Consider the following 15,489-nt stretch of genomic DNA (forward strand, 5'->3'; position numbering starts at 1 on the left):
AAATATATAGACCTAGTTCATGAAACTTACACATAAGGTTAATCAAGTATCACTGAACATCCTGCATGAGTTTCACGTCACATGACCAAGGTCAAAGGTCATTTAGGGTCAATGAACTTTGGCCGAATTGGGGATATCTGTTGAATTCCCATCATAACTTTAAAAGTTTATGGATCTGATTCATGAAACTTGGACATAATAGTAATCAAGCATCACTGAATATTTTGTGCAAGTTTCAGGTCTCATGATTAAGGTCAAAGGTCATTTAGGGTCAATGAACTTTGGCCGAATCGGGGGTATCTGTTGAATTACCATCATAACTTTGAAAGTTTATTAGTCTAGTTCACTAAACTTGGACATATGAGTAATCAAATATCACTGAACATCCTGTGCGCGTTTCAGGTCACATGACCAAGGTCAAAGGTCAATGAACTTTGGCCGAATTGGGTGTATCAGTTGAATTACCATCAAAACTTTGAAAGTTTATGGATCTGATTCATGAAACTTGTACATAAGAGTAATCAAGTATCACTGAACATCCTGTGCGAGTTTCAGGTCACATGATCAAGGTCAAAGGTCATGTAAGGTCAATGAACTTTGGCCATGTTGAGGTTTTTTGTTGAATAACCATCATATCTCTGTAAGTTTATTGGTGTCGTTCATAAAAAGTGGACATAGGAGTAACCATGTATCACTGAACATCTTGTGCGAGTTAGAGTAGTATTCAAAGTCAGCACTGCTGCTATATTGAACCGCGTGATGCAGGTGAGACGGCCAGAGGCATTCCACTTGTTTTACTGTTTTATCTGCTATTTTCACAACAAAGTTTTCTTCAGGGTGAACTTCCCCTTTAACAGGAATCATGAAGCTATACACCAAAAAGATCTATTATAAGAATGAAAACAATATTAGGTTAATTTCTTCCTTTAATGACATCCCCAATATCCAAATCGATAAGTGATGACAAGATGTTTTTTTTTGGGGGGGGGGTGTTTTTTTTTCTTCTGTGTTGAAAGTTGTCATTTAATAGAAGCATGATGGGACCTGATTTGACAATATCCCTTTTGTTCTCTGTTAGGTGTGAGGCACTGGCTGAGCTGGTTTGGCTTAACAGGCAACAAGTGAAGAAAGTAGAGCTACTCAGACAACAGCTGCCAATTCCCGTACCTCCTGGCCAAGATCTTCTACCAGAGCTCAATGGCTCCTTCATGGCCCAACTATCAACACTTGTTACCAGGTAAAATCAACTCGCATCAACTGCAACCAGGCACCACAAATCCCCACAAAAATTTGTCAGAAATTTAATTTCAGTATAAAGATCCCATCTGAAAGTGGGGAATCTTTGCTTTGAAGTGACACATAAATTGCTACCATTGGATTATCTTAACTCGATTTATAAAGACAAGAATGTTCACTGTCATGGAATAGTTTTCCAGTCTATTCAAACTTTACCTTCCCACTTTTTGCAAAGGTGACAAAAAGAGGAGTAGAAATCAATAAAGTTTTCATAGGAGTCATCAAATTACCCCTAAAGTTTGCACACTAAGCACATCCTGTTCATTGTTATGAACAAAAGCCATTGCAAGAGTTCATAATTTATGGAAGTTGAGACTGAGGGGGTATATTTTGGATTTCAGCAAGAGTGACAACCTGCAAAGTAATCTCCCAAAAAGACAAAGTATAGGTCTAATTTAAGCTACTCAAAATAACAGCGTAGGTTTTATTTATTATTGTCTCATTTCTTTTCCAAATGAGCAAGGCATAACTGGAAACCATCAAATTCATAGTAGTAAATATAAATGAAATCATATGTTAATAGTTGTAAGAGTTTCATTCACTGATTACTTCCCCCTATACTACAGCATAAAGCTCTCCCAATCTGAATGCATTTGGTGCTAATTTTGTTACCTTTCATTTTAGTTATATAAACTTCTGTTTTTAAGCACATGTGATGTATATGAGCAAAGCACTTTGAATGCTGAACTACTAGCTTGTGGATTGTGTCAAAACTTGTTTTCAGGTTAATAATAAAGTAATGTTACGTTTCATAATGGATTTTTTCGCCAAAAGCTGAGGTGATGATGACGACCAATATAATAATGGAAAATCTTACTCAGTGTGTTTGCACTGGGTAGCAGTTGCTGCTTTCCTGGAGAGGGTTTTTAGTTTTTATTCCCTCATTTATTGGTCATAAGAACATTTCTTTTACAAGGAAGACTTAAATCATGTCAAAGATGTTATGATAATGATGATAATGGCAATGTTAGTGACTGCTTAACTCTTTAAGTTTGTAAAATAATAGTCACAGTAAGGATGAAATTCTTATTTGATTGAAAAATATTAGGTCTGATAACAAGTATTTGATAAAACTGAAGAATTTATCAGGAGAACAAAATAAGTGATCCTGATTCATGAATACACGTTTATAACACTGGTCTTAATATTTTATTTGTTTTGATTGATTTTCATTCAGTACATTCATCATTGAGAAGCAACCCCCTCAGGTTTTGAAGAAAGAGACAAGATTTTCAGCCTCTGTCAGGTAAGTTTACAATTTTTTCCTTTTAACCCTCTGCATTTCTTTTCATTTGAAGACATAATGGTTTGAAGGGGTATTTGATACATCACTTTTCTACAGGTTTATTTTTGGTTAACAGGTTTCCAAATGTGTGGTGGCATTTTATTCTGATTTGTTTAGGGGTAATAATCTCATAAGCAATGATCATAAGCATAAGCAGTATACACTAGTTTGTGATTGGTTTAGGGGTAATTATCTCATGAGCAATGATCATAAGCATAAACAGTAGACACTAGTTTGTGATTGGTTTAGGGGTAATTATCTCATGAGCAATGATCATAAACATAAACAGTAGACACTAGTTTGTGATTGGTTTATGGGTAATTATCTCATGAGCAATGATCATATGCATAAACAGTAGACACAAGTTTGTGATTGGTTTAGGGGTAATTATCACATGAGCAATGATCATAAGCATAAACAGTAAACACTAGTTTGTGATTGGTTTAGGGGTAATTATCTCATGAGCAATGACCATAAGCATAAACAGTAGACACTACTTTGTGATTGGTTTATGGGTAATTATCTCATAAGCAATGATCATAAGCATAAACAGTAGACACTAGTTTGTAAATGGTTTAAGGGTAATTATCTCATAAGCAATGATCATAAGCATAAACCGTAGACACTAGTTTGTGATTGGTTTAGGGGTAATAACCTCATAAGCATTGATCATAAGCATAAACAGTAGACACTAGTTTGTGATTGGTTTAGGGGTAATTATCTCATAAGCAATGATCATAAGCATAAACAGTAGACACCAGTTTGTGATTGGTTTAGGGGTAATTATCTCATAAGCATAAACAGTAGACACTAGTTCGTATGTAATTGATATATTTGTCATTTTTACAAACTGAAGTAATAATATTTTTTCCTTTTATTTTCAGGTTGTTAGTTGGTGGCAAGCTCAATGTTCACATGAATCCTCCTCAAGTTAAAGCAACCATCATCAGGTACCCCTTTTCTTTGGGTCCCGTTTCTGCAAGACTTGTTGTAGTAACAAATGCTCAATTTCTGTTAACAAATTTACTATCAGCCAATCAAATTGAATAATTTTAGTAGCTTTTATCTGTTATTGCAAATTTGTTTCTGCAAGTTTTATGAAATGGGGCCCCTGCTTTTGAGTTTCAGGTCTTATGGGATGTTGCAAGAAACTTGCGATCAATCACAAGTCTATTTTTTGTCCCTAAATCAATCATATGTCTTGCAATTAATTGCAAATTAGTGATTGATTGCTAATCTGCTCCATGATAAAAGGAGTGTAATCTGATTTGCTACAGCTTCCGTCATTCTGTCAGTTGTAAAATTGTAACAGAATATTTGCAATTGATTGCAAATAATTTCTTGTAATACCCCCTTAGACTAGTAGATATGTTAAGTGATTATGGTGCCCATATCTGCCTCTGGTGTTGAGGATGAACTTCTGCCAGATGTGTGATACAAGTTCTTCTTAAAAAGAAATGCCATGCAACATGTACATGTTATCTGTCAAGGGCAAAAATTTAATTCCTTTTTATTATCCGCAAATTTGTTAAATTTTGTTATAGAATGATATCAGTAATGGATTGTTTATAAGAACAAATTATATCTGGCAAGAAAGCAGAATTGCAGATTTTGATACATTTAAAATCAGTGACAAAAAAAAATAGTATCATAGTGAAAAAAAACCCCAGTATTATGAACTTTAGCAACTAAGGTATTGATATCATAATGCTATAAAACATGCACAGAGTACTTTTCTACATTCAAATGAAAACTTATAGTATTATCAGTTGTATTACTATCAATCATCCCTACATATGAATCTGAGCTTGATGACTAATTCTTACAGTATGTAATTTACTTATTGCGTAGTGAAAAACATAAATAACCCTGATTTAAGATATAGAGTTATTGCTTATGACATAAGCTGTCATTCCACAGGTATCTCTGAATGCACTTTGTGTATATGTACTATTACTGGAGAGGTTTTATGACTCAGCACATGTCTTGTAGTATTCTTGTATTTCATTATTTCTTCTTTATCTATTTGACAGTGAATCTCAAGCCAAGGCTGTACTGGCCAGTGAAACATCAAATTGGGAGTAAGAATATTATAAATACTTTCATGGTACCTTGTGCTTTAGATTGAACAGAAGTAGATTGTTTAAATTGACATTGGGTTATAATATTTTTGTAGTTCTCAAATTATGCTTTACACATTTCATAAAGGTTTTCATGCAAAGCAATTTATGTAATAAGTGCTTTTCATGTGATCATGCATAATAACGTCTTAATTTCCATGAACCGTCTCTATTAAAATATTTACACATTTGAAGTGTCGCTGTTATATTCCCAGTGTTTGACAATGAAAAGACATCTAGCATATTAGGCTATTCCTTATTAACAGTGTATTGAGTGTTTTTAATATCTCATATTTCATTCTGAAATAGAGACAGGGGACAGAAGTGGAGTAGGTAAATGCCTTACTCAGATATGATTTGACACAGCTCAGCAGCATTTTCCCTATTGTTTTTGTCATGGTGAGACAAATGCGCATTGTGTGCTTAAAGTCACAAAAAGCACTCCAAAATTGCATGGACAAACTCATAACATGATTATTTCATTATGATGACTGATATCATAATGATTTTTTTATTACATTGTGAGTCATGTTGAAAGATATCGGAACTTTGTCCTCGTAAAAGATCATTTGCACTAACTTTGAAAAGAATTTGATTGCTTGGCAGATTTGGTCATGTTGCGACAAAAAGATCAGTCGCTTGCCTCTGCTACATCTTTTTTGATGCCTCATATCCCATCGACTGTTTGCATACAAAACATTGTTGCTGAGCCTTTTCATATCGTGTCTAAACAAGCAATAAGTCATTTTCTTATTTTGCCCTTTTTATAGAAAACATGGGGTATAGTTTGCAGATTGTTAGAATTAATTATTAAGTGAGATGTTTTGCATTTTGACGTCCATAGGGAAACAAGTGGAGACATCTTAAACAACTGTGGTGTAATGGAGTATCACAGAGAAACGGGGGTGCTCAATGTCACTTTCAGAAATATGGTAAGAAACTTATATTCAAACAATGTATTAATTATTCAGCAAAATTCTGATGGCAGTTAAACACACCATCACTCCTGAAAATGTATTTGTAAGACTTATGATGCATGTTGTAATTTCAGGTAAAAAAACTATATAAACTTTGAAATTCTTTGAAATATTCAAGTTTTATTTTGACAAGATATTGTAATTGTTGCAACATTGACACAAAGATGAAACATTATTTGAAATAGATATTTTATTGCCAAATTCCCATGACAGTGCTGTGTTTGTTGGTTTCAGGCTAAAGATGTTCATATTGTCTTTAATAGATAAACTTATTGTATGTTTTTTTTTCATTGTCTTTATACTTTTACAGTCATTGAAGAGAATCCGTAGAGCAGATCGAAGGGGATCTGAGGTGAGACAAGATATACTAATAATATTTGCAGATTGAAAGTTTTTTCAATTGGGGAATGTAAATATGAACTAAACAGGATTGGACTCTGACCATAATTGACCGACATAAACACTTCTTTTGGAGAAAGAAAAACATGACGAGAAACTAAGTTTCTGACTTTTATTGGGTTTGCAGACTCAAGTGAATAATATTACTTCTGAACAGGATATGATGAAAGATTGATAATTCCTTCTGACGGGGAAAAGTATCCTGTGAAATACTATGGGATTTTTTATTTGTTGACGGTGCCTGTTATAGATACACCTTTCACTGAACTGTCAGAAATCATATGATACATTTAATCACTCTGGAAAGTCAAGGATAGCATGGGAAACTGAAATGTGAACAAACATTTAGAGTAAATTACAAATAATAATACAGCCCCCCACCCATCCCCAAAGGGTATCTTGCATGTAGTGAATAGAGGACAAAATATTTGAGGTATCACATTTCTATTTGTATTGTTTTACTCTAATGTAAATCTTAGTTTGATTTCTCATGGAACATGTTCAATCATTATTATTTGTTTTCTTGTGAATCAGTGATAGTTCCTTAATAGCCAAATTTATTTGAATTTGCAAATTATGATGGAACTGTTAAATGAAAGTAAACGATGCATAGAAATATCTGAACTTTATTATTCAATCTGTGCCCAAACATTTTTCTTTCCAGTTTGTGACAGAGGAGAAGTTCACAATCCTATTTCAATCCCAGTTTTCTGTGGCAAGTGGTGAACTTGTCTTCCAAGTTAGAGTAAGTTGACCTTCATGTTACTTATCACAATCAATTTCACACAATGTTTTCTTGGATTGCTGGAGACTTCTTTATGGGCATATACCCCTTCTGTGCTGTTGCCTTAATTTAGGCCTCGAATGTAGGAAATACAAATGAAAGTTGTCCATTGGTATTGTCATGGGATAATGGAGTATTTTAAGCATTTAGAAGATCAAACTAGTAGCTGGAATTTCTTGTATTCAGTATTTTCTAAATGCTTTACGGGCCTTCACTTTTTAGTATTTTAATGGTAGTGTAATTTTTCCATAGTGCACATTTCTATATTAGAGCACAATTTGATATGTTTTAAAAGGCATGAAAAATCTCTAATGACGGGGGGGGGGGGGGGGGGGGGGGGGGGGGGTTTGAATCAGATTTGAATCTGAACATGTACATAATTTAATACCTTAATACCTGCATTTCATTTTTTGCCAAAATCTCTTTTTCAAAGGCAATTTCTTGTGTTTCAAATTTAATTATCAATTTAAACAAGAAATTTAATTCTTACAATTAGAACATGCCATCCATCTAAATTGTATAACACAGAAGGGGTTAATGGAAGTCAAGTCAATGCAAACGTTGATTTTTTCACTTGATCAAATGATTTTTTATTTCATGAGCAATGAATCACCTGAAATATATTGATATGTGCTACTACCTTACAAATTGTAGAGGTAAATTAAACTTTCTTTTGTATATTTTGAAATGTATCGTTCTTTTGAATAGATAATAATCACATTACAATTTATCTTACTAGCTATGATTGAGTCTGCTGATATTGGCATTTACTTTTGACATATTTAAAAATTCTAAAGTATTGTGTCAGGGAATAAAACTAATAGTTTACTGACATGACATGTCTAGAATTATCATGTTATTCTAGGATAATCCATTTCCATGTTTTTTTTTATTCTTTAAAACATCTTATAAACTGATTTTCTGTCGTGACTCCATGCAATGGCAAATCAATTTCCCGTCTTTTGGTCAGAGATTGTGGGAACAAATATTTACAATAAATTTATAGTTGGTGTGGGTTGACTGATATAATTTGTTTTATTTGGGAAAATTTACTTTGCAGAGCATACTTGTGTAAACAATCTATACTCTATTCTTTTCCTCTAGTGTAGCTAAATATTACAATACATTACTTCTAATTCTCCAAAATAAGCAAGATTTTTCAATTTTTTCCCCTTCACTTATGATACTTGTGCATAAAACTGAGAAAACTCGAGGGAAATTATTATTTGGTGATAAATTCAATTGGTGACCACGTTTCACATTTAAAAACTTTGGATTGCATATACATTTCTTTGTTGGGATAAATGTTCAGGAAATGCATGTCATGTTTCCTCCTTTTGGTATTTTGAGTTTTTATTATTTTAGTTTTTGTGGTCAGATCCCTCTCTACATGTATATTCAATTTTGAGGGCTAATATTCCCAGTATTGAGAAGGAAGTGGTATGGTCAAGCAGGGCTTATATAGAAGGAAATAATATAAAGGACCCCCATCCCCAGAAATAATGATTGAAAAAATAAATCAAATGAAATTGCTACTAAAAATTATTATTCAATTGCTTGAAAATCACAATGCAGACTAGATTGGAATAATCACAGACGCCAATTCATGTCAGAATTATATGTTTGGACTGTCAGTGGCTGACTCACTTGCACATATATTTATATCACATGAAGGCAATGATAGTTTATGAAACACCTTTGAATTTTAATGTGCAATTTTGGCTTTGATTTTTTCTCGGCTAATACTAGTCATTCATACTTATCGATCCAGATTCTAAGCACATCTTATAATGAAAATACAATTTTTTTTACATTGCACCAGAAATTGCTCAGTTTTTGTAGCCAAACATCTTTCCTTGTTGCACATTGATTTTTCTCTACCAATATTTTCCTTTATAGACCTCCTTTATTTAAACAAATTATCTGTCTACATTTCCTACTTGAATGACTTTTATACATTTTTCTTCTTCATTTTTTGAGAAGTTTACAATCAGTTTTCTGTCAAGAATTTAGAATTCTATATCTCATTCTCAATGCTTCCTTTTACTCTAAATCAATGGTTTATGTTTTGGTTTTCTCTCTTTCCCTTCTCTTTCCCCTTTATTCCAATTGCATGATTTCCCCCATCATCCATGTGACTGCTATTAATTCATTTCCTTTGTGTTATTACATCATTGTTGATTGGATGGTATTCTGTATTTATCTTGCATCTTACCTGACCTGTTAATATGCATCTTTTCTTTTTTTTAAATGTACATGCTATACACTAAACCCATGTATATATTTTCTTTACTTTTGAATGCATGTTCCCTCAATGGTCTCTTATCCTCAATATTACTTTTGGTTATATGTGGATATTCTCCTTGTTTACCTATCATATGAATCATTTACCATACCTTACTTGTATCTCTTCAAATTCTTACTCTCTATCATTATGGCATCAGACCATGTCACTCCCAGTTGTTGTCGTTTCCCATGGCAACCAGGAATGTAATGCTCTTGCCACTATTCTCTGGGATAACGCATTTGGTGAATCAGTAAGTGCAGGGGAATGACCATGATTGAACTGTTATCATGTGACCTTGTGAATGTGACCTTCATGTAGTATCCCTAGTAATACGTGTTTGTGCAGCATGTTCTCACACATTTCCAGCTACCTCTTATGGGCATTTTCACGGTAACTGACATTACACAGCACAATTTTTCACACCTTTCTTTGTGTGTATCTCTCAAACAACAAATGTTGGGAGCTTGCTTTTGATAGAGTTTAAAAGTGAACCTTGCTGTATACTCTAATACTAAGTTTTTTTTGTGTAACCACATTTTTACGCATCAGCAAGCAAAAATGCGTCGGTAACTGACGTTACGCAAAAAGGACATGCAATTTCAGGGTGTTCAGTAAAATTGAAATATCTCATGTCCCTGAGTAGATAGAGAAATAATTTGAATATGTAAATATACCTCCGTTACTAGGTTAAGATTTGTCAAATTATCAAATAATTTGTTTTTGTCTTTTGGGGACTATGATAATTTTTCCACGACCATGCTGGTAACTGACGTTACACTTACTTTGCCATAGAGATAACACATGAAAGTCAAAATGTGTGGAATCATTGCATTGTATCTTCTGTGCATGGTTTCACATGAAAGTGAGTTTGATGTGGAAGTATACCTGAGTTTCTAGGAACATTTGAATGAAAAAAATCTTTTTCTTAATTCATTTTCTTTGATTTGAACATTTCAATTATTTCTTGTCGGTAACTGACATTACACATTAATATGGTCAGTGCTATATGATTTTCAAAGGCATAGTTTTCTTGGTACTTATATGCAAAGGCTTTTTAAATCATACAAATTTCATAATACTTCACATTTCATCAAAATATAAGAAATGTATATTTTACTTACGGGAGGGGGGGGGGGGGGTGGTCATAGCAGCTACATGTATTCCTATAGTAATTTAATATTGCATTGACTGTACACATGGATTTTTCTGACTATACACCCATTTACATATATTCATCAGTTTTATATTTACTTTTTAGACCTTTTGCTTCTCCAACCTCCCCCTCCCCTCAAAAAAGGCAAAATGAATAAGGGTCTCCTCCCCTAGGCTACCCCTCCCCGAATCTCATGCAGCCATGCAGTTTTATTGATTTCTATTCTGGTCAGTGCAAGCAATACTTGTTCATTTCTGTTGGATTTCAGTTTTCTTCATAATTTGTTTAATCATTCTCTTTGCTAATTTCTTTTTTGAAGCTGTCAACAAAAATAAACTCCAGCTTCTAAACTGAAACTGATCTATTTGTTAATTAGAAAAAAGACACAGTTTTAGTAGATCCATGCAACATTGATCAGAACTGTCAAATTCCACTTTTCATTTATTCTTATAAACCAAAAACAATATCTACACTAACAGGTATAAAAACCAGGGATTTACTAAAAGCCTGGCAATGCTCAAAAGAATCCTAGGAACTAAAAAAGGGGCCCTGGAAACCCCAATTCATTGCAATGTTAAGCTGATCAAATGTTGCAGATTTAGGCAATATGTTGGGAAAAGTACCCCTGCCCCCGAAAGCCCCCCCCCCCAATATTTTTTTGTCTGATTCAAACAATTAGGTACTTGGTAAAGTACATGTACATATACACAAACAAAAATCATTGCATTTTTTGCATGATGGGAATGCAACTCCCTTTATAATTTTATATAGTATTCCTTGTGAACTATACCTTTTGATTAACAGTCAATAGCAAGCTCCTTCTGGTATGATTTAATTAAGTGAATGACTTAAATAACAAGTACCGGTATACAATATTTCTTCACCATAAAATTGACCACATTTGCATTTCACTATTGGTAACCAACGTTTTATCATGGTAACTGACATTACATCTCGGTAACTGACATGACATTTTGCACTTGGTAACTGACGTTACACATATTTAATGGTACCCTATGGCTTGATTGTTAATTTATTATATTTAATTTTGGTGTAGAAGGGAGGTGTGTTACCTAAGGAGGAAATCTACCAAGTTTCATATGATATATCCTCTTTTCTGGGAAATTAGAAAAAAAAAGTTCATGGTTTTGGTAACTGGCATTACTTACCATATCACATACTTCTTCAACATTTTTTTTTATCAGATATTATGAATTACTTGTGTTTCTTTCTATGGGATTTTATAGTGTTATAATAGCAAGCTAAATCACAGGGGAAACCATCATGATCAAACCTTTTCTTTAAAAATCTGTCAAAACAAAATATGAATTTACCATTTTCAACACTAATTTGTATCCATACTTTGGCGGCCATTTTGAAATTAAAAATGGCTGCCAGAGTAGGAAAAAAAAATGTCCCAGAAACTTCAGGTTTCAGCATTTGACATGAATATCAATTTGATTTTTTTGCCTCTGTCATCTATGGTGAAAATGCCCTTATGTTGTCTCAGCTGTCTACCACCATCTCAAGCCACCCCCCTGCATGGTTCATTTAATAAGATAATGGAATGCTCTACATGTTCTTGTATTCGATAAAGGAATGCCGCTCACCTAATTAATCCTGTCTCATTTGCAGTAAAGTACCGAAGTGTGACGTCATTATTTTCCCTTTTTGCATTTCAGCGTTTTTGACACCATATTTGGTAGAACATGATAAAATACCTTTAAAACCCAAATCTGGTTGGCATTGGTCCATGGGGACCTTAGATATGACCTCATGAATACATTGAGTTCAATAAGGTTAATTATGTATTCATGAGGTGATATCTAAGGCCCCCATAGACGATCCCAACCAAATTAAGGTTGTGGGGGTATTTCATCATGCTCTATCAAAACATGGTATCAAAAATGCTTAATAGCAACAAAAAAAAGTTTTTTGTGATGTCATCACTTTGCTACTCTACTGTTCAATTCTCCCCCTTGTTTTTAGAAAGGGTGTATTTGTCATTTCAATATTTATTTTTTAAAACACTTTCATTTTCTTTTTATGGATATCATATCCTGATGCAATGGAATTATCTACTAAAATATTCTTTTTTTTAGTTTATGGCATTTCAAAATCCACAGGTATATTTTAACCACAGAATTGTGGAAACATTTCATTTTTCATTTCACTTATTTTCATTCACTGTTTTGTGTGGATCCATGATACTTCATTAGTCATTCACTTTTATCTTTACTTCTTTTTCAAGTATTTACCTTTTTCTTCTTCTTTTGGAAACATGAGAATGGGTATTAACACGTCTACTAACACTTTCAGTAAATAATATCAAGACAGCTCCACCCCAATTTAGTTTTGTTGCCATTGCATGGAGTCCTACGTGTATGTTAATCAGCCTAATTTTATAACCATGATGTTATCCATAAAGTGAGTCTTGTGAGACCAACTTTGAATGAATGCAAGCAAATAAGGAACACACTCTGCTTACTGTTCCTTGCATGATGTATATTTAACTCTTTGTTGTCACTTCCCATCCCCAAATTCATCCTATGTTCCCTTTCAAACGACTACCACCATCATCCACACTGCTAATTGTGTCGTTATGGCAACCTTCACCCACCGTGCATGATCAGACTATGTCACTGCCTGTGGTTGTCATAGTTCATGGAAACCAGGAGTCAAACGCGCTTGCCACAGTTCTGTGGGACAATGCGTTTGCCAGCTCTGTAAGTATAAATACATGCTTCAGCATCTTCCTCTTCGTTTTGATAATATTCGCAGCAGAAGAATAATGTTTTAGATTTCAGGCAGTTTTGAATAAAGAAATGAAGTAGTTACGGGATGAAATAACTTTTAAGGAAAAAAAAAGCATTGATACATATGGCAACCTAATAGGTCCTTGGGAATTAGACCTATCCTTGGTAATTTTTATCCAGTGTTAAGACATTCTGTTCATGTGACAATAAGTTGAATCACCAGTAGATTTAGCATCTCTCTCTCAATTACAAATTCATGGCCAATGTCTATACTTGAGTATGAATAAACTTTTTTCGAAATATTTATGTTGATATGGTTATATAGCTGCATGTTTGACATTCAAACTACCAGTATTAACATTTTCTAGGAATGGTAGATGCACACTGATGACATACTGTACATTTACAGTGTTTTCTTGTTTTCTTCAATATGTGAGAAAAGCCAAGTGAATGTAAGAAACATAACTGTACACACATTTTTATATTTTTGGCTTCCCAAATGTTAGTACAGGCTTACACCATGGCTTACAATGTAGATTATAGAAGTTCAGAATATGACCATAGTACATTTATGTACCAGCATTTTATAGGAAGTATTGCTATATTACTGCATTTTGATTGTTTTGTGAGAAACGTTTTTAATATTTATTAACTAAGCATGATTATGAAAGGGGTATTAAGTGCATTGTGCTTTTTTTTTTGTTATATAGGTTCATTGACCTTTTTTCCTATAAAATTGGTATAATCTGTCAGCGGTTTCATGAAGTATGCCATTTGTGTGCTAGTTTATAAAAAGATTGAGAGACAATCAAATGTAAACCTTGTTTGAAATGGTGATTGAAGCTATGTTATTTTGAAGTTGTAATAATGCATCCAGAAAGTACAGATTATATTCTCTCAGACTGTAGTGTGAGGTTAGTGTCATTGATGGTATCTTACAACAAATGAACAACAAACAAAATATGTCGTTTATAAAAATAACTTTGTGAAAATGAGAGTACTTGCATAATCTGCTTAGGCGCACATTGTTTCGTACAGCAAAAATTAAACACTTCTGCCTTTGTATAATGCATCAGAAAATGAGTTATGTTCCAATTGTGTAAATATCATGAGATATCATGTACCCCATATATTTCTTTTGAATGAATTTCTAAGTGTTTCTATAAATTTGTTGTATTATAAACCCTATATTGTTATTCTAACTTGTACATTTTTTGGAATAATTAATCCTAGGGACGAATCCCATTTGTGGTGCCAGATGGTGTTCCCTTCATAGACATGGGACAAGCTCTCAACTCCAAGTTTATGTTGGCTAATGGGCGTAGCCTGAGCCAGGAAAACCTACTCTATCTAGCACAGAAAGCTTTCAGTCGTAAGTGTTTCATACATAGGATTCCCAGATCTGTGGCCATTTTGTGAAAACTTTGTTATGATAGCAAATGTGCAATAACAGTTTAAAGCTACTGGCCCGTATTCTGAAGTCGGGTTTAAATTAAACCCTGGTTTAAAATTGTGGTTTAAGTATGGAGAGCCGATTGGGCACAAATCCCCAACAGTAAACATTCAATTATTACCTCATATGACATCCAAATACTACGTAATTGTCTGGGAATGATAACTGAAGTATGTTATTCATTATGAAAGCAAAAGGAAACAAAATATTAAACATAAGAAATATAAAATATAAACTTAATTTTTGATTTCCTGGCTTCCCATAATTTCAGTACAGAGTTAGACCGCGGTCTTAAGTTAAACCTGACTTCAGAATACGGGCCACTGAAATCATTTGATAATCAATTTGATATAGATATTGTTGCATTTGTTATTCTAACTAGACATAGTGTAATAGGACACTGGCCATTATTCACCAACATTTGTGTCTCACAGTAAAGTCACTATTGTACACCCTTTCAATGAGGAATACATCTGGTCTTTTAAATCAAGTCTCTTGTGATCACTATTTCAAAAAATAACTCTGTATTTCTCCCTTTAGTTCTTTCATTAAAAGTAAAGAGCATGAGTCTTATGTTTTTAATTTTCAAAATATTTCCTGATATAATGTCTTTAGATTACAAATTGTGAAAATTCAAAAATAAGGTCAACAATTTTTTTTTTTTTCTATTTCATGTCCTGTCAGGATAAGTTTTTTGTTCAAAACAATCTTAACATCGAAGAAAGCACTTGATAATTTAGAAACAATTCTAAAAAAAACCTGTTATCACTTGACAAGTAAAAAGAAGATGGATAGTGGTTTCTGAAACTTTAAAGTATTGCAGAAAAATATGATTTTTTTTATTTTTGTTATGCCTAGATTGTCTTTTCTTGGTAGTATTCTATGAATGAATTGAGATTAGAAATTACTTAATCCTGTAGTCATTTATAAAATTTTAAGTTTGAAATTTTAACAATTACAAATCAATTGGCAAGGTAAA

The 15,489-nt window shown here is 33.3% G+C and overlaps 1 protein-coding gene across 5 annotated transcripts in view; it reads left to right on the plus strand.

Annotated features, from left to right (window-relative positions):
- LOC121411222 (signal transducer and activator of transcription 5B-like) overlaps positions 1 to 15,489 on the plus strand; it is a 68,518-nt gene that overhangs the window by 32,214 nt on the left and 20,815 nt on the right. For 4 of the 5 annotated variants that reach the window (XM_041603810.1, XM_041603815.1, XM_041603813.1 and 1 more), the window contains exons 9-17: positions 1,079 to 1,237; positions 2,474 to 2,542; positions 3,466 to 3,531; positions 4,615 to 4,662; positions 5,546 to 5,633; positions 5,989 to 6,030; positions 6,742 to 6,822; positions 12,935 to 13,027; positions 14,291 to 14,429. In XM_041603810.1, the coding sequence (XP_041459744.1) occupies positions 1,079 to 1,237; positions 2,474 to 2,542; positions 3,466 to 3,531; positions 4,615 to 4,662; positions 5,546 to 5,633; positions 5,989 to 6,030; positions 6,742 to 6,822; positions 12,935 to 13,027; positions 14,291 to 14,429 (785 nt within the window). Of the gene's footprint in view, positions 1 to 1,078; positions 1,238 to 2,473; positions 2,543 to 3,465; positions 3,532 to 4,614; positions 4,663 to 5,545; positions 5,634 to 5,988; positions 6,031 to 6,741; positions 6,823 to 9,305; positions 9,399 to 12,934; positions 13,028 to 14,290; positions 14,430 to 15,489 lie in introns of all 5 variants that reach the window. The other variant, XM_041603811.1, reaches the window with a different exon arrangement.

This window comes from Lytechinus variegatus, chromosome 3 (genome assembly GCF_018143015.1).
Source record: "Lytechinus variegatus isolate NC3 chromosome 3, Lvar_3.0, whole genome shotgun sequence".
Classification (NCBI taxonomy): Eukaryota; Metazoa; Echinodermata; class Echinoidea; order Temnopleuroida; family Toxopneustidae; genus Lytechinus; species Lytechinus variegatus.